Source organism: Prunus avium, chromosome 1 (assembly GCF_965620075.1).
Source record: "Prunus avium chromosome 1, drPruAviu1.hap1.1, whole genome shotgun sequence".
Lineage (NCBI taxonomy): Eukaryota > Viridiplantae > Streptophyta > Magnoliopsida > Rosales > Rosaceae > Prunus > Prunus avium.
The window spans coordinates 53,143,183-53,159,357 of record NC_142284.1 but is presented as its reverse complement, the minus strand read 5'-3'; the positions used below and the strand labels follow the sequence as shown (position 1 = coordinate 53,159,357).

At 36.1% G+C, this 16,175-nt stretch overlaps 1 protein-coding gene and 1 pseudogene across 5 annotated transcripts; both read left to right on the top strand.

Moving 5' to 3' along the window:
* Positions 1 to 681: 681 nt before the first annotated feature.
* Positions 682 to 2,036, top strand: LOC148298006 (uncharacterized; annotated as a pseudogene).
* A 5,947-nt stretch (positions 2,037 to 7,983) lies between these two features.
* On the top strand, positions 7,984 to 16,082 carry LUG (transcriptional corepressor LEUNIG). Of its 5 annotated transcripts, none has more exons than XM_088245645.1 (19): positions 7,984 to 8,134; positions 8,361 to 8,479; positions 8,939 to 9,036; positions 9,187 to 9,296; positions 9,597 to 9,997; positions 10,121 to 10,222; positions 10,569 to 10,647; positions 10,715 to 10,790; positions 11,010 to 11,059; positions 11,376 to 11,687; positions 11,820 to 12,014; positions 12,127 to 12,372; positions 12,455 to 12,599; positions 13,640 to 13,749; positions 13,935 to 14,084; positions 14,323 to 14,478; positions 14,583 to 14,699; positions 15,251 to 15,457; positions 15,649 to 16,082. In XM_088245645.1, exons 2-19 carry the CDS (start codon positions 8,448 to 8,450, stop codon positions 15,790 to 15,792), a joined length of 2,730 nt encoding a protein of 909 aa, XP_088101771.1. In that variant the 5' UTR covers positions 7,984 to 8,134; positions 8,361 to 8,447; the 3' UTR covers positions 15,793 to 16,082. The 5 variants fall into 5 exon arrangements, with proteins under 5 accessions (XP_088101771.1, XP_088101767.1, XP_088101761.1 ...); XM_088245641.1 differs by having other exon boundaries at positions 9,597 to 10,058; positions 10,137 to 10,222; positions 12,482 to 12,599; XM_088245635.1 differs by having other exon boundaries at positions 9,597 to 10,058; positions 10,137 to 10,222.
* The last annotated feature ends 93 nt before the right edge of the window (positions 16,083 to 16,175 follow it).

Sequence of the window (16,175 nt, the reverse complement as noted above, 5' to 3'; positions counted from 1 at the left end):
GAGTAGTGGCGGACCTGTGCAGGCGCAAGGAGGTGCACTTGCACCTCCGATCGCCGGAAAATTCCATTAGAGCTGCTGGAGTTGCACCTCTACTTCATACCAACGGCGCAGGCTACCTGTTCGATGAAATGCCCAAACCACCTGGGCGCTGCACAGCTGCTGGCAGCGCGTGCTTGTTTTTTTTTTAACAAGTCTTGGCCAAAACGACGTCGTTTTGGACCACGCTTTTTAGAAGGCGTTGCTGGCTTCTTTTTTTTAATTTTAAAAAAACAAAACAAAACCTGGCCAAAACGACGTCGTTTTGGACCAGGGTTTTTAAAGATAAAAAAAAGAAGAAAAAATGAAAACTGATGCTTAATTCGTGGGCTTTTCAAAGGGCTTCTAGAATTCCTATCTTAATTAGGTTTTAATTGGGAGTTCTCTCTTTATTCAATTTGGTTTTGGGAATTCCTTAATTAAGTAGGATTGAGAATTCTCTTTATAAAAGACCAATTTAACATCATCCAATTTCATCGAAGTGTGTGTGCATCACAAAAATCCTGCGTTTTTTTTCCTTCTTGAGTACGCCAATCCAAAGTAAGTCGAATGCATTTTTTTTTTCTTAAGCAAACGCCAATTTTATTTATTGTTTTTAAATTTTTTTTTTCTTATTTAGCTCTCTCTTGTATTAATTGTACAGTTATGGAACGGTACTTTCAAAGAAAGAGTTTAAATCCTCCTTTAAATAATCCGGGTAGTTCAAATCCTCCAAATAATCTGTTTACCTCCAACCCTCCTTCAAATAATCCGGCTAGTTCCAACCCTCCTTCAAATAATCCAGCTAGTTCAAATCATCTTTCAAATAATCCGCCTACTTCACATCCTTCCTTGAATAATTCGGGTAGTCCAAAACGATCGGAGGTAACTGAGTTGGATGAAATATTGGCTAATCTTCCTACAGACCCGGGACTTAGACCTCCAATGACTTATTATAATCCCAATTTTCGAGAACAAATTCGAAGAGCCTATCTACAAAGGGGTCCTTGTCAGCCTAAAAGCCAAAATGACATGCCTCAAACACTTATGGGTGAGAGTAATTGACGTTTTCTTGTGAAATGGTTTGATTCATTTGTTTTGTTAGAGTATAGTAGAGAAAAAGATGCCGCATTTTGTTTTCATTGTTATCTTTTTAAATGCGACTTTGATAAACAAGAAAAGGCTGGAAGTGATGTCTTCATTGAAAAAGGGTTTAAAAATTGGAGGAAGGGACCTGAGAATTTTAGGGACCATGTTGGACAAGTTGGAAGTCTTCACAATAAAGCTACACAACATTTACAGATTTAATGAATCAGAAGCAACACGTTGAAACCATTGTGATCAAGCAGATAGACCAAGCTCGTATTAATTATCGCATTCTATTAACTGCCGCACTTGATTGCACTAGATATTTATTGCGACAATGTCTTCCTTTTTGTTGCCATGATGAAAGCGAAACATCTAGCAATAAGGGTAATTATGTGGAGCTTTTGCAATTTCTTGCCGATCATGATGAGAAAGTTCAAGTCGTTGTTTTTTAGAACGCTCCAAAGAATCTCAAGTATATTGCTCCTAAAATTCAAAAAGAGCTTGTCAATTCTTGTGCCGTTGAAACCATTGATGCAATTATTAGTGATATGGACGATGCATTATTTTCTATATTAGTAGATGAATCACGTGATGTTTCAATAAGAGAGCAAATGGCGGTAGTGTTGCGTTATGTGAACAAAAAAGGGCAAGTAATTGAAAGGTTTGTGAGTGTCCAATATGTCTTTGATACGACTAGTAGCAAATTGAAAGAGGCAATTGAGCAGTTGATTTCTTCAACAAATTTGAGCATGTCCAGGCTACGAGGACAGGGGTATGATGGTGCTAGTAATATGAGAGGTGAGCTCAATGGTCTTAAATCACAGATTTTGAGAGAATATCCTCAAGCATATTATGTCCATTGTTTTGCACATCAACTACAACTAGCTCTTATAGCCGTGGCAAAGGGAAATGAAAACACTTCATTTTGCTAAATTCCGCTTAAAAATTCCTGAGTCCGCCGCTGATGGTGAGTATCATTTCAATTTTATTTCAATAAATTGAACTTTTGATTTGTAGTAGTAAAGTTCATTTTAGATATAAATATTTCATTTCAGAGATCAATATTTCATTTCAAAAGTCAGCAAAATAAACTCTGAAATGAAATTCATTTCAATAAGCTGGTCCACCATAATAACTTTACATCCTCTCTTTTGTTGACACATGGACAACATTACTTTTTACTTTTTATTTTTGCTTATTCATATTCAATTTTGTTATGCAATAACCTGAAAGAGATGTGCTCTGATGTGTTCTCATTTAATCTCAACTTCCAGTTCTTTAGAAAAAAGTGTTAATATAATATTGTCACCAACCAAATAAAATTTTGTTATTAATTTTTTTTATATATTCAAAATTGGTCTCTTTTTAAAGATCTCTTTGAAACCATTTTAATTGTATAATTCTTATCATAATTAACTTTATTCATTTTATTTTATTCAATCATTTAAAAATATAATTTTTATTGTGTAAGCTATTGAACTGCACCACTGCAAAGTGAAACTGCAGTTCAATTCAATAGCTACTAAAAAAGTTCAATAAATTAACTAAAATGAAATGAACTGTTGAGCAACCATTGCAGATGCTCTTATATAATGAAGTAATAGATAAATTGTGCTAGTGCAAGCCTCTCAAATCCATTTTAGAGATTCTTAACTGTTGGTCTTCACAATGCATCAACAATCAAATTCAATTACGTGGTGTCATATAAAAATTCAATGCATCTCATAAACATTCTAAAATTCAAGAATATACATTCTTCTTTAATAATATAAGTATGAACCTAAATATTGTATGTTGCTAAACTGTAAGTATGATCGAACCATACGGGGTTTGACCGAAATGGTCCCCCAATTTTTGCTCCAGTATCATTTTAGTCTTTTAATTAAATTTTTCGTTTCAATCATCCTCCAACTCTTCATTTGGTATCAAAACGGTACTACCGTCTAATTTTTCGTTAATTTGAATCGCATGGATGACACATGCTCCAATTTTAGGGGTAAATTGGACTTTTTACCCACAAAAAAAATTAAAAGTATAATTTATAAATATTATAAATTTAAAACGAAGTAAAAAAAGTGAATAACACAATCACTCCCCACCTCCATATGCCGAGTACACTAAATAGCTGATGTACCATCCAATACACAAAAGACATGTGAAAATATTATCCAATATACATAGACCATAAGTACTATATATGCATTATGTAGTGTAATTTAAGTGCTAGGAGGAACTGGGTCCATATATATAGGTCACATTGCGTATGCAATAAAACAGCAGATAGACGAGGCATGGGGAATTTGGCGTTGTGTTGTTGTGGGGGCATATATGATGCATATGACTCAGACTCAAAGTTAGATGCTGGGCGTATCTATGAAAGTATAGCTTGGCATGACATGGCATGCAAATGCACTGATATCACTGCTTCTGCATGCATGCCATCTCCGCCCGTAGCCTCATGCAATAAGTTTCATTGTGTGTATATAGCTTCAAATAATTATGGGATGTTAAATAAAACTGTTCCAATTCTTGGAAGTTTTATGAGATGATGATGACGATATAATATCTGATACAGAAGGGCCCACAGAGAGAAGAGAGAAGAGAAATTCTCTTCTTCCATTTGATGAACTGGGGCCCACTTGGATCTCAGTGGCATGTTGCTTTTGCAGCAGCTTAGCTCAAGCTGACACATTTTTTTGCATATACAGCACACTTGGGAGAAGCAAGCTATAGATAGATATAAAAAACTATGCATCATATCATAGCATCGGAAGAGAAGAGAAGGACCTCTCAATGACCACCCTTTCTTGACTTCTTCCTACTCTTTTTAAATTATTCAATCTCCCAAATATATATCATAGTTTATTTATTTATTATTATTAAGTACTTTCTGGATCAGCAGTTTTGTCAAAAAAATAATTTCCCTGTTCTTTTCTTCTTACTTTGCTGACCAAGAGAATGTTAGAGGGAAAGAGATAGACACCTCAATAGCTATACCTTATTCTTTTTGTTTATGATCAATTTGGGACCAATTATGTTACTTTTTCTCTTCTTTTGCTTCTTGGTTTTTTTTGGTGGGAATTTTGCTTTTCTCTTCAACAAATACATATATATATATATATGACGCTTATTAGAGAGTATTTTTGTTTATCTCTATGTTTTGCGACTCTGATTTGATTGAACTTATGAAGTATAATTGGATTAGAAATGATAATAATTAATCAATAATGTATTTGGTACTCGGGGTTGAATGAACTAAAATATAATATCACATGCTCTAGTATAAGTTTGGATATAATCCAATCTAACTTAATTCCAATTAGGTTGTTTTAGTGGGATTCGTAATCTGACCACATTTTGCCCCAATAGAAATAGACACGATCCAATTCAGTTTATTTTTAATTAGGCCACTAAACATTTGACTAGGATTATGAATCATATTTAGCCATATAATCCAGCACATCAAACGGTAAAGTGCAAATCAGAAAAATGTATGAATTTGGGGGGTGTAATTCTTATTGTTTGCACTTAAGATCGAGGTGGTTTGACAGATCATTTATGTATAGTGCAAACGACGGGTCGTCTATCGAGGTTACGTAAACGACAAATACTGGGCTGGCAACAAGACACACCGCTGACATTTGGTCTACGTAATTTTCATACCCCCAACCCAATCCCCAAATGAAAAAGAGGTGGATTGTTATGGCCCACCAACAAGCTTTGTCGAAGGCCCAGTTCCAATTTCCAATCAGAAAAAAACTAAACCTAACCCAAACCCAATGATGGCCCGACCAACCCAACCAATCTCTTCACGATGACCCAAACTGTTTGCACTTTGTTGTAGCACCCTTGGGCCCTTTTTTATTTATTATAATTTTAAATGAATTTGAAATTGGGGGCAGTTTCGTCATAATACAAAAGTTTTTATATTTATTTGTTACTCCAAAAATGGCTATTTCCTGATTGGTCTAAAGTTGACTTTTTTTATAAAAAAAAAAAAAACCAAGATAAGAAAGTGAAGAAGTTTCTGGACTTGACCCAACATGCTTTGCTTTGGTCTGTTTTTCTTTGTTCAGAAATACATAGGTTTTCTCCGGTCAAAGCCTCAAAGCCTGAAAACACAGAGCTACAATTATTAAAGTAAAGTAAGCCATTCCCTCTTTAACCCACAGAAAGAAAAAAGAAAAAAAAACCATTTCCGACACTGAGTTGACCCTTTTGGACATCTTTGTAATTTATGTACAAAATATCTTTCTCGCTCCCATAACTAAATTCCTTGGCCTCTTTCTTCCCCAAACACCCAAAAACAGTTTTTTTTTTTTATAAAAAAAAAATTTAATGATCTCAGTGTGATATAAAGCTAATGCAACATATGATATGGTCAGTTTATGGAATCTCCCAAAGTTTCTTTTGTGCTGGATATGAACAAAAAGTTTCTACTTTACACTATCCTGGTTTTTTCTGTTAATAAAAGTTGCTTTATTTATATTAACCTGTGCCAATTGGTTTTTTATTATTTTTTATTATTATAATAAGCGATTTTATTAGAACAACTAAAAAAAGTACAAAGGGAGCCATTTCAATTAGCAATATGACGGATATGGGTAAATTTCTCCAGTTACCTGAGCCAGCATAATCTGAAGAGAATCAACCTAAAAAATTACTTGTCTAAAACCCCTATCTACCGCCTTCATTATTCCAGATTAAGGCAATTTTATCAAGAACAAAACCCCTATCTCCCCTTCTTTTTCTCCCATATTTTCCCTTCCTTCTATCCTCTCTTATCCTCCCCTTCCCTTCCCTATATAGTTTAGATATGTTTGGATCTAGGTCTGTTTGTCTGTTTGTTTTGTTTGGTTATTTTTGCAGTGTTCTAGGTGACTGGTATTGTCTTTGTCTTGGTGGCGGCGACAATAGTGACGTTGGATTGTGTCTCTCCTCGAGAGAGTTGTGATACTTGGTAGCTGATGTTTTGTCTCTGTTTCAACGGCGGCGGCAGCAATGACGCCAGTGGTAGTTGTTGGGATGTGGTGCTCTTCTCTACTATGCGCCGACTGAAGAACCATGTTTGGTCATAGGAGGTTTTCTTTGTTAGGTTATGAGTTGAAGTGGAGTGCTTCTCAAGGGTCCTTTTAATGTTGTTTCGGTGTTCCTCCTCCTTGTTCTCTTCTAGTTTGTGCTATGGTATGTCTTGCAGTTTGTGTGGGTGTCAAAGGACTATGATTTTGCTCATAGAAGGCTTCTTTTGATAGTTGGGATGTTCTGCGGTTCTCTCATGTGGGTCTACTGTGTTGGTCTCTAGTTGCAGTTCTCGTCGGAGGTCTTTGTGTTAGTTTTCGTTTTTGATTTGTTCTTTTACTGTAATAGTTCAAAGTGACCTAAATTGGAATCTCTTGTTAGTCAATGACATGTGTAATACTCTTTCCTCCCCTGAGGTTTGTCCCATGAAGTTGTCTTAGGAAGGTTTTAACAAGGCCACTGTATTATGTCGCTATTTGTACATCTTTGGTTTTATGAATGAATTTTTTTTCTAAAAAAATAATAATATATATATAGATATATTGATTTACAATTTCAAACCATATATTCCCAGCAACCCAAAAAAAAAAAAAAAAACTCCAGAAGATATGTGCCTTTACAAGACTTTCACTATTAGCAATAACAATATTGGTTAATTACTCAAATGGTCCCCAAACTTGTATTCGATTTACATTTTGGGGCCTCAATTAAATTATTCATTCAAATGATCCATCAACTTTTTATTATTCGCTCCAATGGTCCTACCATTACATTCTGTCAATATTTCCGTTAAATATGAGGGCAAATTGGTCATTATTTACCCTAAAATTTGGTTAAATCTAATAGAAAATTAGACTGTCGGACCAATGGAGCGATTAATATAGACTTGATGGACCATTTGAACGAATAATTTAATTGAGGCCCCAAAATGTAAATTGCGTACAAATTTGGGGACCATTTGAGTAATTAACCCTAACAATATTCTATACCAGAAAAGGTAAACAAATACCAATTGGGTGAGACCATGAGATTGAGTTGGCGTTGCTGTACTTTTTATACCAATTCTATGTACTTATCTTTCTTGCCCTTAAAAAGACACAATGTCTTCAGGTTGTGCACAATGTATGCATCAAATTGTCAACAAAGAATGTTTTGTGAAGATTCAAAAGCTAGCTTGCAATTTTATCTAAAAGCCCATTCTTCTTCAATCATGCTAATTAGACAAAAGATAGACAACAAGATTGAGTTTTGTAGGGTTGTTGGGAACTTGGAATCTGAGATTTACCCATTTGGATGAGTCTTAGGCTACCATTATTTATACCTAACTATATCCAATTTTATAACCCTATTAGCTTCATGATTTTTCTGAGGTCATGAATATTTCTTAGTTTAATATGATTAAAGTTTTAGTTAGGCTAGCCACCTAACATGAGATGAGTGTATAGAGAATCTAGAAAGTGTAGAGGAAGAATCAAAATGACCAAAAGCTTAGGGCTTGTCATTAAAATAAGTAATTATCAAATTTGAGAAAATCTTGTACATTAAAGTAATTAGGTCACCGATTATCAAACATTGCTATATGGTGTTACTAATTCACTATATGGTGATGACAATACACTCTTGTTTCCTAATTAAGCGATCAATACATATGGTAACTAAAAATTACTCCTAGTTAGCTTTACAAAATTACAAACGCACCACTTACTCAAACCAATGAAATGCAAATTTGGCAATAGGAAGGGGTATTTCAGTCATTCTAACTAAAAGCTCTGCAATAACTCAGTGGTCTTAGGTTGAAAATTTGACAGGATTTGAGGGCTGATTAAGTAAATTCAATGGGGAAAACCATTATGATATCTGCAACAGCAGCTCAATCCACCAACAGTCCAACACTATCAGAAAAATTCTTAGTACCCTGAAAAGTAAAAACAAAAGTAAAAAAAGAAGAAATAAGAACACAACAACTACTATATTAAAGCTCAAAAACAAAATAAACATTTTTGGGTTCAAGGTATCTCCATCATCTTTCCCTTTCTTTATTCATTTATTAAATTAACATCAGCTGAAAATTATATATATGCAATTTTTTTTGTCTCTGTATTTTCCTTTGCAAAAAACCAGAGATTCTGCATATGTTCACCCCACATCTTTTCTCTTCCCCCTCTTGCTCTTACTGTACATTCCTTTTTTGTAACGAAAATTTATCAGTTTTCTCTTCTGGATTTGATATGCTTCAGAGCTGAAAAGAAGCAGAATAAGTTTGTTACCTCAGAATCAGACAGTATTATTCAGTATCGGGTGGGTGAGTTATTGCATTCAACAGAATGTCTCAGACCAACTGGGAAGCTGATAAAATGTAAGTTTCTTATGCAGATTGGTCAGTTTCTCTCTCTTTTTGTCTCTGTTCCCTATCTGGGTTTCTGTTTTCTTCTCATTTGCTGGCCCCTTCTTGTTGTTTCCTGGTCGATTTGGGTTCTGGATTTCTGGGATTTTCTGGGTTTTGTTACTTGCTGCAGCCTTTTGGATTCAAGTTTTGTTTTTTTTAATCCTGTTTCCATATATTTATATGTTAATTTCAGTCAGTGTGCGTATTCTAGGGTTTGTTTCTTCTGATGGTTTTGAGTTTGGGCAGTTGTTGATTTTTTAAACTAATTTGCTTCACTTCTTACTGTAGAATTTGGGTTTCTGGACTTAGCCTTGTCTAGTGCATTACTTCTCTTCAAAAGGCTCTCTATAATTCTATTACTCGTACTAATATTTGGGTTTTTATTAACCAGAATACAGTCTTTAACATCTGTTTCTTATTGACTAACAGGTTAGATGTGTATATCCACGACTATTTAGTGAAGAGAGATTTAAAAGCTTCTGCTCAAGCTTTTCAAGCTGAAGGAAAAGTATCCTCAGATCCTGTTGGTAAGCATCTTCAGAAATTGTGACCTAAGGAGTACAAAAACCTTTGAGTGATCGAAATTATTTTTCTTCTCGCTATTGAAATGAACCTTTTTTTGGCTGCTAAATTTCCATTTTGATTGTTTATGAATGTTTTCGGGAATGGGTTTACAGCTATTGATGCACCGGGAGGTTTCCTATTTGAATGGTGGTCAGTTTTCTGGGATATATTCATTGCTAGGACTAATGAGAAGCATTCAGAGGTTGCTGCATCTTACATTGAGGTTAGTTTGAGAATGCCTTATTGCCTATAAGTTTTGTATGTTCTGTAGGCCATATATAATTTACAATGTGAGTTTGAAGAGAAAAGAATAGGGTGAGTTTGGTCATGTGGAGACTTATTTCATGCTTTATGCGTTCTCCACAAACCATTTAAAATGGAATGAGCTTCTACTCTTATTGGAGTCATATTCTTACTTTGTTCAAGGAACCTATGGTGGAGTAGATTTTGAGAATTTCTAACAGTACTTACTTATAAACAAATTTGGTGCCTATTGGAAGCTCATGATATATTGCAAGCGCAGACACAGTTGATTAAAGCAAGGGAGCAGCAGCAGCAGCAGCAGCAACAACAACAACAACAACAACAGCAACAACAACAACAACAACAGCAACAATCCCAGCAACCGCAACACTCACAACAACAGCAGCAACAGCAGCAGCAGCACATGCAAATGCAGCAGCTCCTGTTGCACAGGCATGCTCAGCAGCAGCAGCAACAGCAGCAACAACAGCAGCAGCAGCAGCAGCAGCAACAACAACAGCAGCAACAACAGCAGCAGCCACAGCAGCAACAGCAACAGCCACAGCCACAGCAGAGAAGAGATGGGGTCCATTTCCTCAATGGAACCACAAATGGGCTTGTTGGAAATGATCCTCTCATGCGACAAAATCCTGGAACAGCAAATGCAATGGCCACAAAGATGTATGAGGAAAAATTAAAACTTCCACTTCAGAGAGATTCTTTGGATGATGCATCTATGAAGGTAGGTGAATTATCCTTGTTATTTTGAATAAAATGACTTTAACAGTTTTCTAACCGTATTAGGAACAATCTACAGCAGAGATTTGGTGAGAATGTGGGCCAGATTTTGGATCAAAATCATGCTTCAATATTAAAGTCAGCTGCAGCAGCCGGCCAGCCTTCAGGGTGCTTTTCTCTAAGATTTTATATCTTCCACTGTTCTTATTTGCTTGTGAAACGATATGGACTTGTTTGTACATATTATTTTATCTTCTATTCTACTAAATGCACAGAAATTATGGTTTACAGAAGACATTTTGATATTGTTGATAGTAAATTTGGGATTGCTCCAATATTATATTCTTGGAATTTACAGTAAAAGTGTGACCCGCATATGCCATGGAAACTTGTAGAATGTTATTCCATATGCTGTGTCTGCATACTCATTGGTCCAGGGTTTTAGATGTGGAAGCTGTTGCTTAATCCTGCTACCAACATTAAAAATAAAAACAGTGAACTCTTTATTTTTCAGGCAAGTATTGCATGGTACAGCTGGTGGGATGACTCAACAAGTGCAAGCTCGAAATCAGCAATTGCCAGGGTCTACACCGGTATGCTTCGTTTCATTATAAATTTTCCTAGTACTTTTTATGTGTTCTGACTTATACATGGAATCAGGACATAAAGACTGAAATCAATCCAGTATTGAATCCCAGAGCTGCATGTCCCGAGGGATCATTAATAGGAATTCCTGGTATTCTCACCTTGTCCTTTCCAATGTTTGGTTGACTATGTCTCACTCTTTTGAATACCATTAGCACATAATGATCCACTGTGCTTGTTGGCCATTTTTATATTTAAGTCTGGCATACTAAAGTAATTTTGGAGTTAGGAGTTGCAATGAGTTTAAAAGGATCGTGTTGGTATTGTATAATTATGCTTGTAGCTTACATGTAAGAGTCTTTTGTTTCAGGATCAAATCAGGGTGGTAACAATTTGACTTTAAAAGGATGGCCCCTCACAGTAAGTTTTTGATGGCTGGATAGATTTTTAGTTTCCTACAATTAGAAAGTTTGTTGTGTGTGTTTGGATAATTTCTTTTCTTTAGTTTCCGATCCTGTATTAACACAATGGTAATATATATGTTGAATGCATCAAAGTGACATTCTTTCTGAATTTTGAAACTCGATTGTTCGTTGTTGTCTATCTCTGAAGTTGAGAATCTCAAAATGACCAAATTCTTGTGTAAATTCATAATCTTTATTCTTTGTTTAATATGCATCTGTGAAGCTTAGAGTCTCTTCATTAGTACTATACAACTTATTTTTCTCCTTGTTAGGGTTTGGAGCAGCTTCGCACTGGGCTTCTTCAGCAACAAAAACCTTTTATACAAGCTCCCCAGCCCTTTCACCAGCTTCAGATGTTGACACCACAACACCAGCAGCAACTTATGCTTGCTCAGCAAAATTTGACATCACCTTCTGCAAGTGATGAAAGTAGAAGACTAAGAATGCTAATGAATAATCGCAGTATGGGTCTTGGGAAAGATGGCCTTCCAAATTCTGTTGGTGATGTGGTTCCAAATGTGGGATCACCTCTTCAAGCTGCTGGGCCTATTATGCCTCGTGGAGATACAGATATGCTGATTAAGGTGCTCTTATCTCTGTGGATTTCCTTCTGCTTGTAGTTGTAGTCGATATGGTGGTGTTTACCCCCGCTGTGCTTCCACATGTTATCAAAAAGTTCATTGCCCTTTTCCTTATGAGAGTGTGTTTATTTGTAGTTAAAAATAGCTCATTTACAGCAGCAACAAAACAGTAATCCACAACAGCAGCAGCAACAGCTTCAGCAGCATAATCTTTCTGCTCAGCAGTCGCAAAGTTCAAATCTCAATCCCCACCAGCAAGATAAGATAGGCGGTGCTGGTAGTATCACTATGGATGGTAGCATCTCGAACTCCTTTCGAGGAAATGATCAGGTCTGCCCTTTTATTGTTTTGGGGAGGGGGAAAGGTTGCTGTTCAAATTAATTTATATGTTATATAGAATTCTTGGGAAGGTTCCTGACATAGTTTTGGCAATGCAATTAAGGTTTCGAAAAACCAGGCTGGGAGAAAGAGAAAGCAGCCAGTGTCATCTTCAGGTCCTGCCAATAGCACGGGAACAGCAAACACAACTGGGCCTTCCCCAAGTTCAGCCCCTTCAACTCCCTCAACGCACACTCCTGGAGATGTAATGTCAATGCCTGCCTTGCCCCATAGTGGTAGCTCCTCCAAGCCTCTGATGATGTTTGGCCCTGATGGTACTGGGACTCTTACATCACCATCAAATCAGTTGGTGAGCGACTTCTTCAACTTCGTGTTTTAGAAGGAATTGGCAACTCCTTTCCTGTATTCTCATTGGAATTCCATTTTGGCAGTGGGATGATAAAGATCTTGAATTGCAGGCTGATATGGATCGATTTGTAGAGGATGGTTCTCTTGATGATAATGTCGAGTCTTTTTTATCCCATGATGATGTGGACCCTAGAGATGCTGTTGGTCGATGTATGGATGTCAGCAAAGGTGCGCTGGATGTCATTTTATTGAATGAGTATTAGTTTAAGATCTTCCGGAATGTAGTATATGCCATAATTTTCTTCATTATTTTGCAATTCTTTTTCAATTTCTCTAATGTTAAGTGGATAAATACATTAATAAAAAGGAGATTCACTATTATACCCAATATAGGAGCCTAAATTATTAAAAAAACCCTATATGAAATGAACTTTAGAAACACAACCAAAGCCCATTTACAACATAACAAAAAGGCTTTTAACTTCTTTTAAATTACAAAACTGCCATTGATTTCTTAAAACAAACCCAACCCCAAAAGCTCATAAAAAAACCCAAAACACTCAATAGGACATCAAGGTAATTTAATAATCAAAATTAAATTCAATAGGCCAAGCTGTCATTTTTTGGGTTTGTTTATAGAAATTAGATGGTGTAGGGTTTATCTATAATATTAGTGCTAAGAATGGGTATGTGACTAAATATCTCTTAATAAAATACCAGGGCACTGCAAGTAATAGGTATTGAATCACAAGTCTCAATCAAATATCTTTTATTTTTCATTAATTTTTTTCTCACTTGTATTAACTACCATGTCTTTTTGGTAATTGTGCCATCCACGAACTTAGAAACAATGTCAGTGCATAATCCCAGCATTAATATATATATATATATACAACAATCCAAACCATCTATTTTTTAAGTCTACATTCAAAGATCATCCTTGCAAAAAATTAGAGAAATCGAAAACCGTTTCGATATCCAATTGTGTCATACAAAATCAATGAACACACTTCAAGAAAGTACTAAAATTTCAATAATTCAATTGAGTGGTCAAATGATATCGGATTCAAGTGATTTTTTTGTAGAGATGTTCTTTGAATGAATATTTACAAAATAGACGGTTTGGATTAGTAAAATACAAAACGGAATGGGCTCTACAAGGGTGTCCCTCAATGGAAGCACTATATATATATATATGTTTTTAAATGTGGTTGTGGTGAAGCTACTATCAATTACTTTGAGGGCTCATAATTTGACTTTGACTTTAGGGTTCACATTTACGGAAGTACACTCTGTTAAAGCAAGCACAAGCAAGGTTACTAGCTGTCACTTCTCATCGGATGGAAAGTTTCTTGCTAGTGGTGGCCATGATAAAAAGGTGAGTGAATGAATGTCTAATTGCTAAGAACTGCTGTGGGGAGGATTCAATGCTGCTGCATATTGATTCTTCCAGAACATAAATGTGAAATTGCTTGTTTAATTTACTTATTAAAAGCAATAAGGTTGTTTTTTTAGGTCTTGCGTTTACTTATTTAAAGTCTTCTTGATATATGTATGATGCAGGCTGTATTGTGGTACACAGATACATTAAAGGTAAAATCAACCCTTGAAGAACATTCAGCTTTGATCACTGATGTTCGTTTTAGTCCGAGCATGTCACGTCTTGCAACGTCTTCATTCGACAAAACTGTCAGGGTCTGGGATGCTGACAATGTTAGTGGAAAATTCTTTCGTTCTATTCATCTGCTTAGCTTATACTTTGAAAATATCGATCTCTATCATATATTCCATAATCTTTCCCATGATAAGTTTGTCTTTGTGCTGGGTCATTGCTGGGGTGCCGAAGTGGTGGCTCTATTCTTAAAAGTGATGATTTATCTTTTTGTATCTTTTAACTGTGACATGTAACGGATGTGCTGTATTAAAGCATCGTTATGTCTTTAATCTGCAGCCTGGCTATTCTCTCCGTACCTTTATGGGACATTCTGCCTCTGTAATGTCATTAGATTTCCACCCAAATAAAGATGACCTTATCTGCTCCTGCGACTCGGATGGTCAGATACGCTACTGGAGTATTAACAATGGCAGCTGCTCAAGTGTGTTCAAGGTAGAATCTTGTCTATTTGGATGTAGAAGTTCAGTGGGGTGGGGTAATAGTGGTTCTCAGATTATTCGCCTTTTTATAAATTGTGGTTTGTTTGCACGTATTAGGGTGGTACAGCACAGATGAGATTTCAACCCCGCCATGGAAGATTTCTTGCTGCAGCGGCAGATAATGTTGTATCTATACTGGATGTTGAGACACAGGCTTGTCGGCATTCATTACAGGTCAGTTTATCATTTTGTTTCATCAGAATTATCCGTTTGATAATTGTGAGTTAAACTGATTATGTAATGCTACATTTCGACTTCTGATTCTTTCTTGAGTTCTATATCAATGATGATATTCTTTTTGGCGAATAACAGTGGCATTATTTCCACAGAAAAAAGGGGATCCTGCTTGACTCTTATAAACTTTATTCTTTTTTGGGTTACATTGGAAGGGATCAGACCCTTGACCTATCCTAATCTTAACCCTAACCCATATCCCCACCCTCCCTCACCACTTAGCTAACCTAAAGGGCTTAGTCTGACAATCATTATTGTGGTCTCGTTGCAAGTATCAGGATGGTTCAGGTGCATGTTTCACTGGGAAACGGTGATGTTTGTAGGATTAAATATTTCGTTGAATTTCTACTAACATATTTATCTGTTGTCTTTTGGCACTTATGATGCAATTTGATGTTCCTATACACATTCTTGAACTATTTACTTCTGTTATCCTAATATTTTCATGTAGATTCTCAATTGTGTTACTTGGAATTTGGTTTTGAATGCAGGGGCATACTAAGCCTGTCCATTCTGTGTGCTGGGATCCATCTGGCGAGTTCCTTGCATCCGTCAGTGAGGACTCTGTAAGAGTTTGGACACTCGGATCAGGAGGTGAAGGGGAATGTGTTCATGAGTTGAGCTGCAATGGAAGTAAATTTCATTCATGTGTTTTCCATCCGACGTATACTTCGCTGCTAGTCATTGGCTGTTATCAGGCAAGTCAATTCTGCATTATTGTGCTCAAGTAATGTTTGTTACATTTTTGGTCAGAGACCACCATTCTCTTAAGCTGTTAGGATGTTTGGTCCTATTTTACCTGTTTCACTGCCATAGAAACGATTCTTTACTGATGGTTATGTTGCTGCAAAATATCACATTTGATTATTATCTGGGAAAATAATTGCAGTCATTGGAGTTATGGAACATGACAGAGAACAAGACAATGACTCTATCAGCACATGATGGACTTATTGCTGCTTTGGCAATGTCAACTGTTACGGGTTTGGTTGCTTCGGCTAGTCACGATAAGTTTGTCAAGCTCTGGAAGTGAAATGCTTGTTACTCTGCTTAACTGTACTTCACAAAATAGGAATAGGTTTCTACCAGTCTTGGTCCAATGCTTTGTAGTTTGTCTTTTGGTTGCTCGATTGATCGTTGTCTTTTGCGTTTTTGGATCTCGAACTTCGGCTCCATATGACCCCCAGAAACTGACCTTGTAATATTATTGTTGTATTTGTCTACCTGTTACCGTAATAGTAAACCTGGAGATCTGTCATGCTTCATGGAACTCTTGTAACGCTTTTCAAACAGTAAAATAGAATTTTTATGATTCCTTTCTCATTTTGTTTCATTTTGGTTCAATGCAAACTATATAATTACAAGCTCCCGAATCTCTTTGAGATGATAATTGTTCTCTCATCAATGTCCATTTTG

Bases quoted from the DNA above. Each gene is read 5' to 3' on its own strand.
- LUG (XM_088245631.1), top strand. From the start codon at position 8,448: ATGTCTCAGACCAACTGGGAAGCTGATAAAAT. The intron at 9,037-9,186 runs GTAAGCATCTTC...ATGGGTTTACAG, and splicing joins AGTATCCTCAGATCCTGTTG to CTATTGATGCACCGGGAGGT. The intron at 14,700-15,250 runs GTCAGTTTATCA...TTTTGAATGCAG, and splicing joins CTTGTCGGCATTCATTACAG to GGGCATACTAAGCCTGTCCA.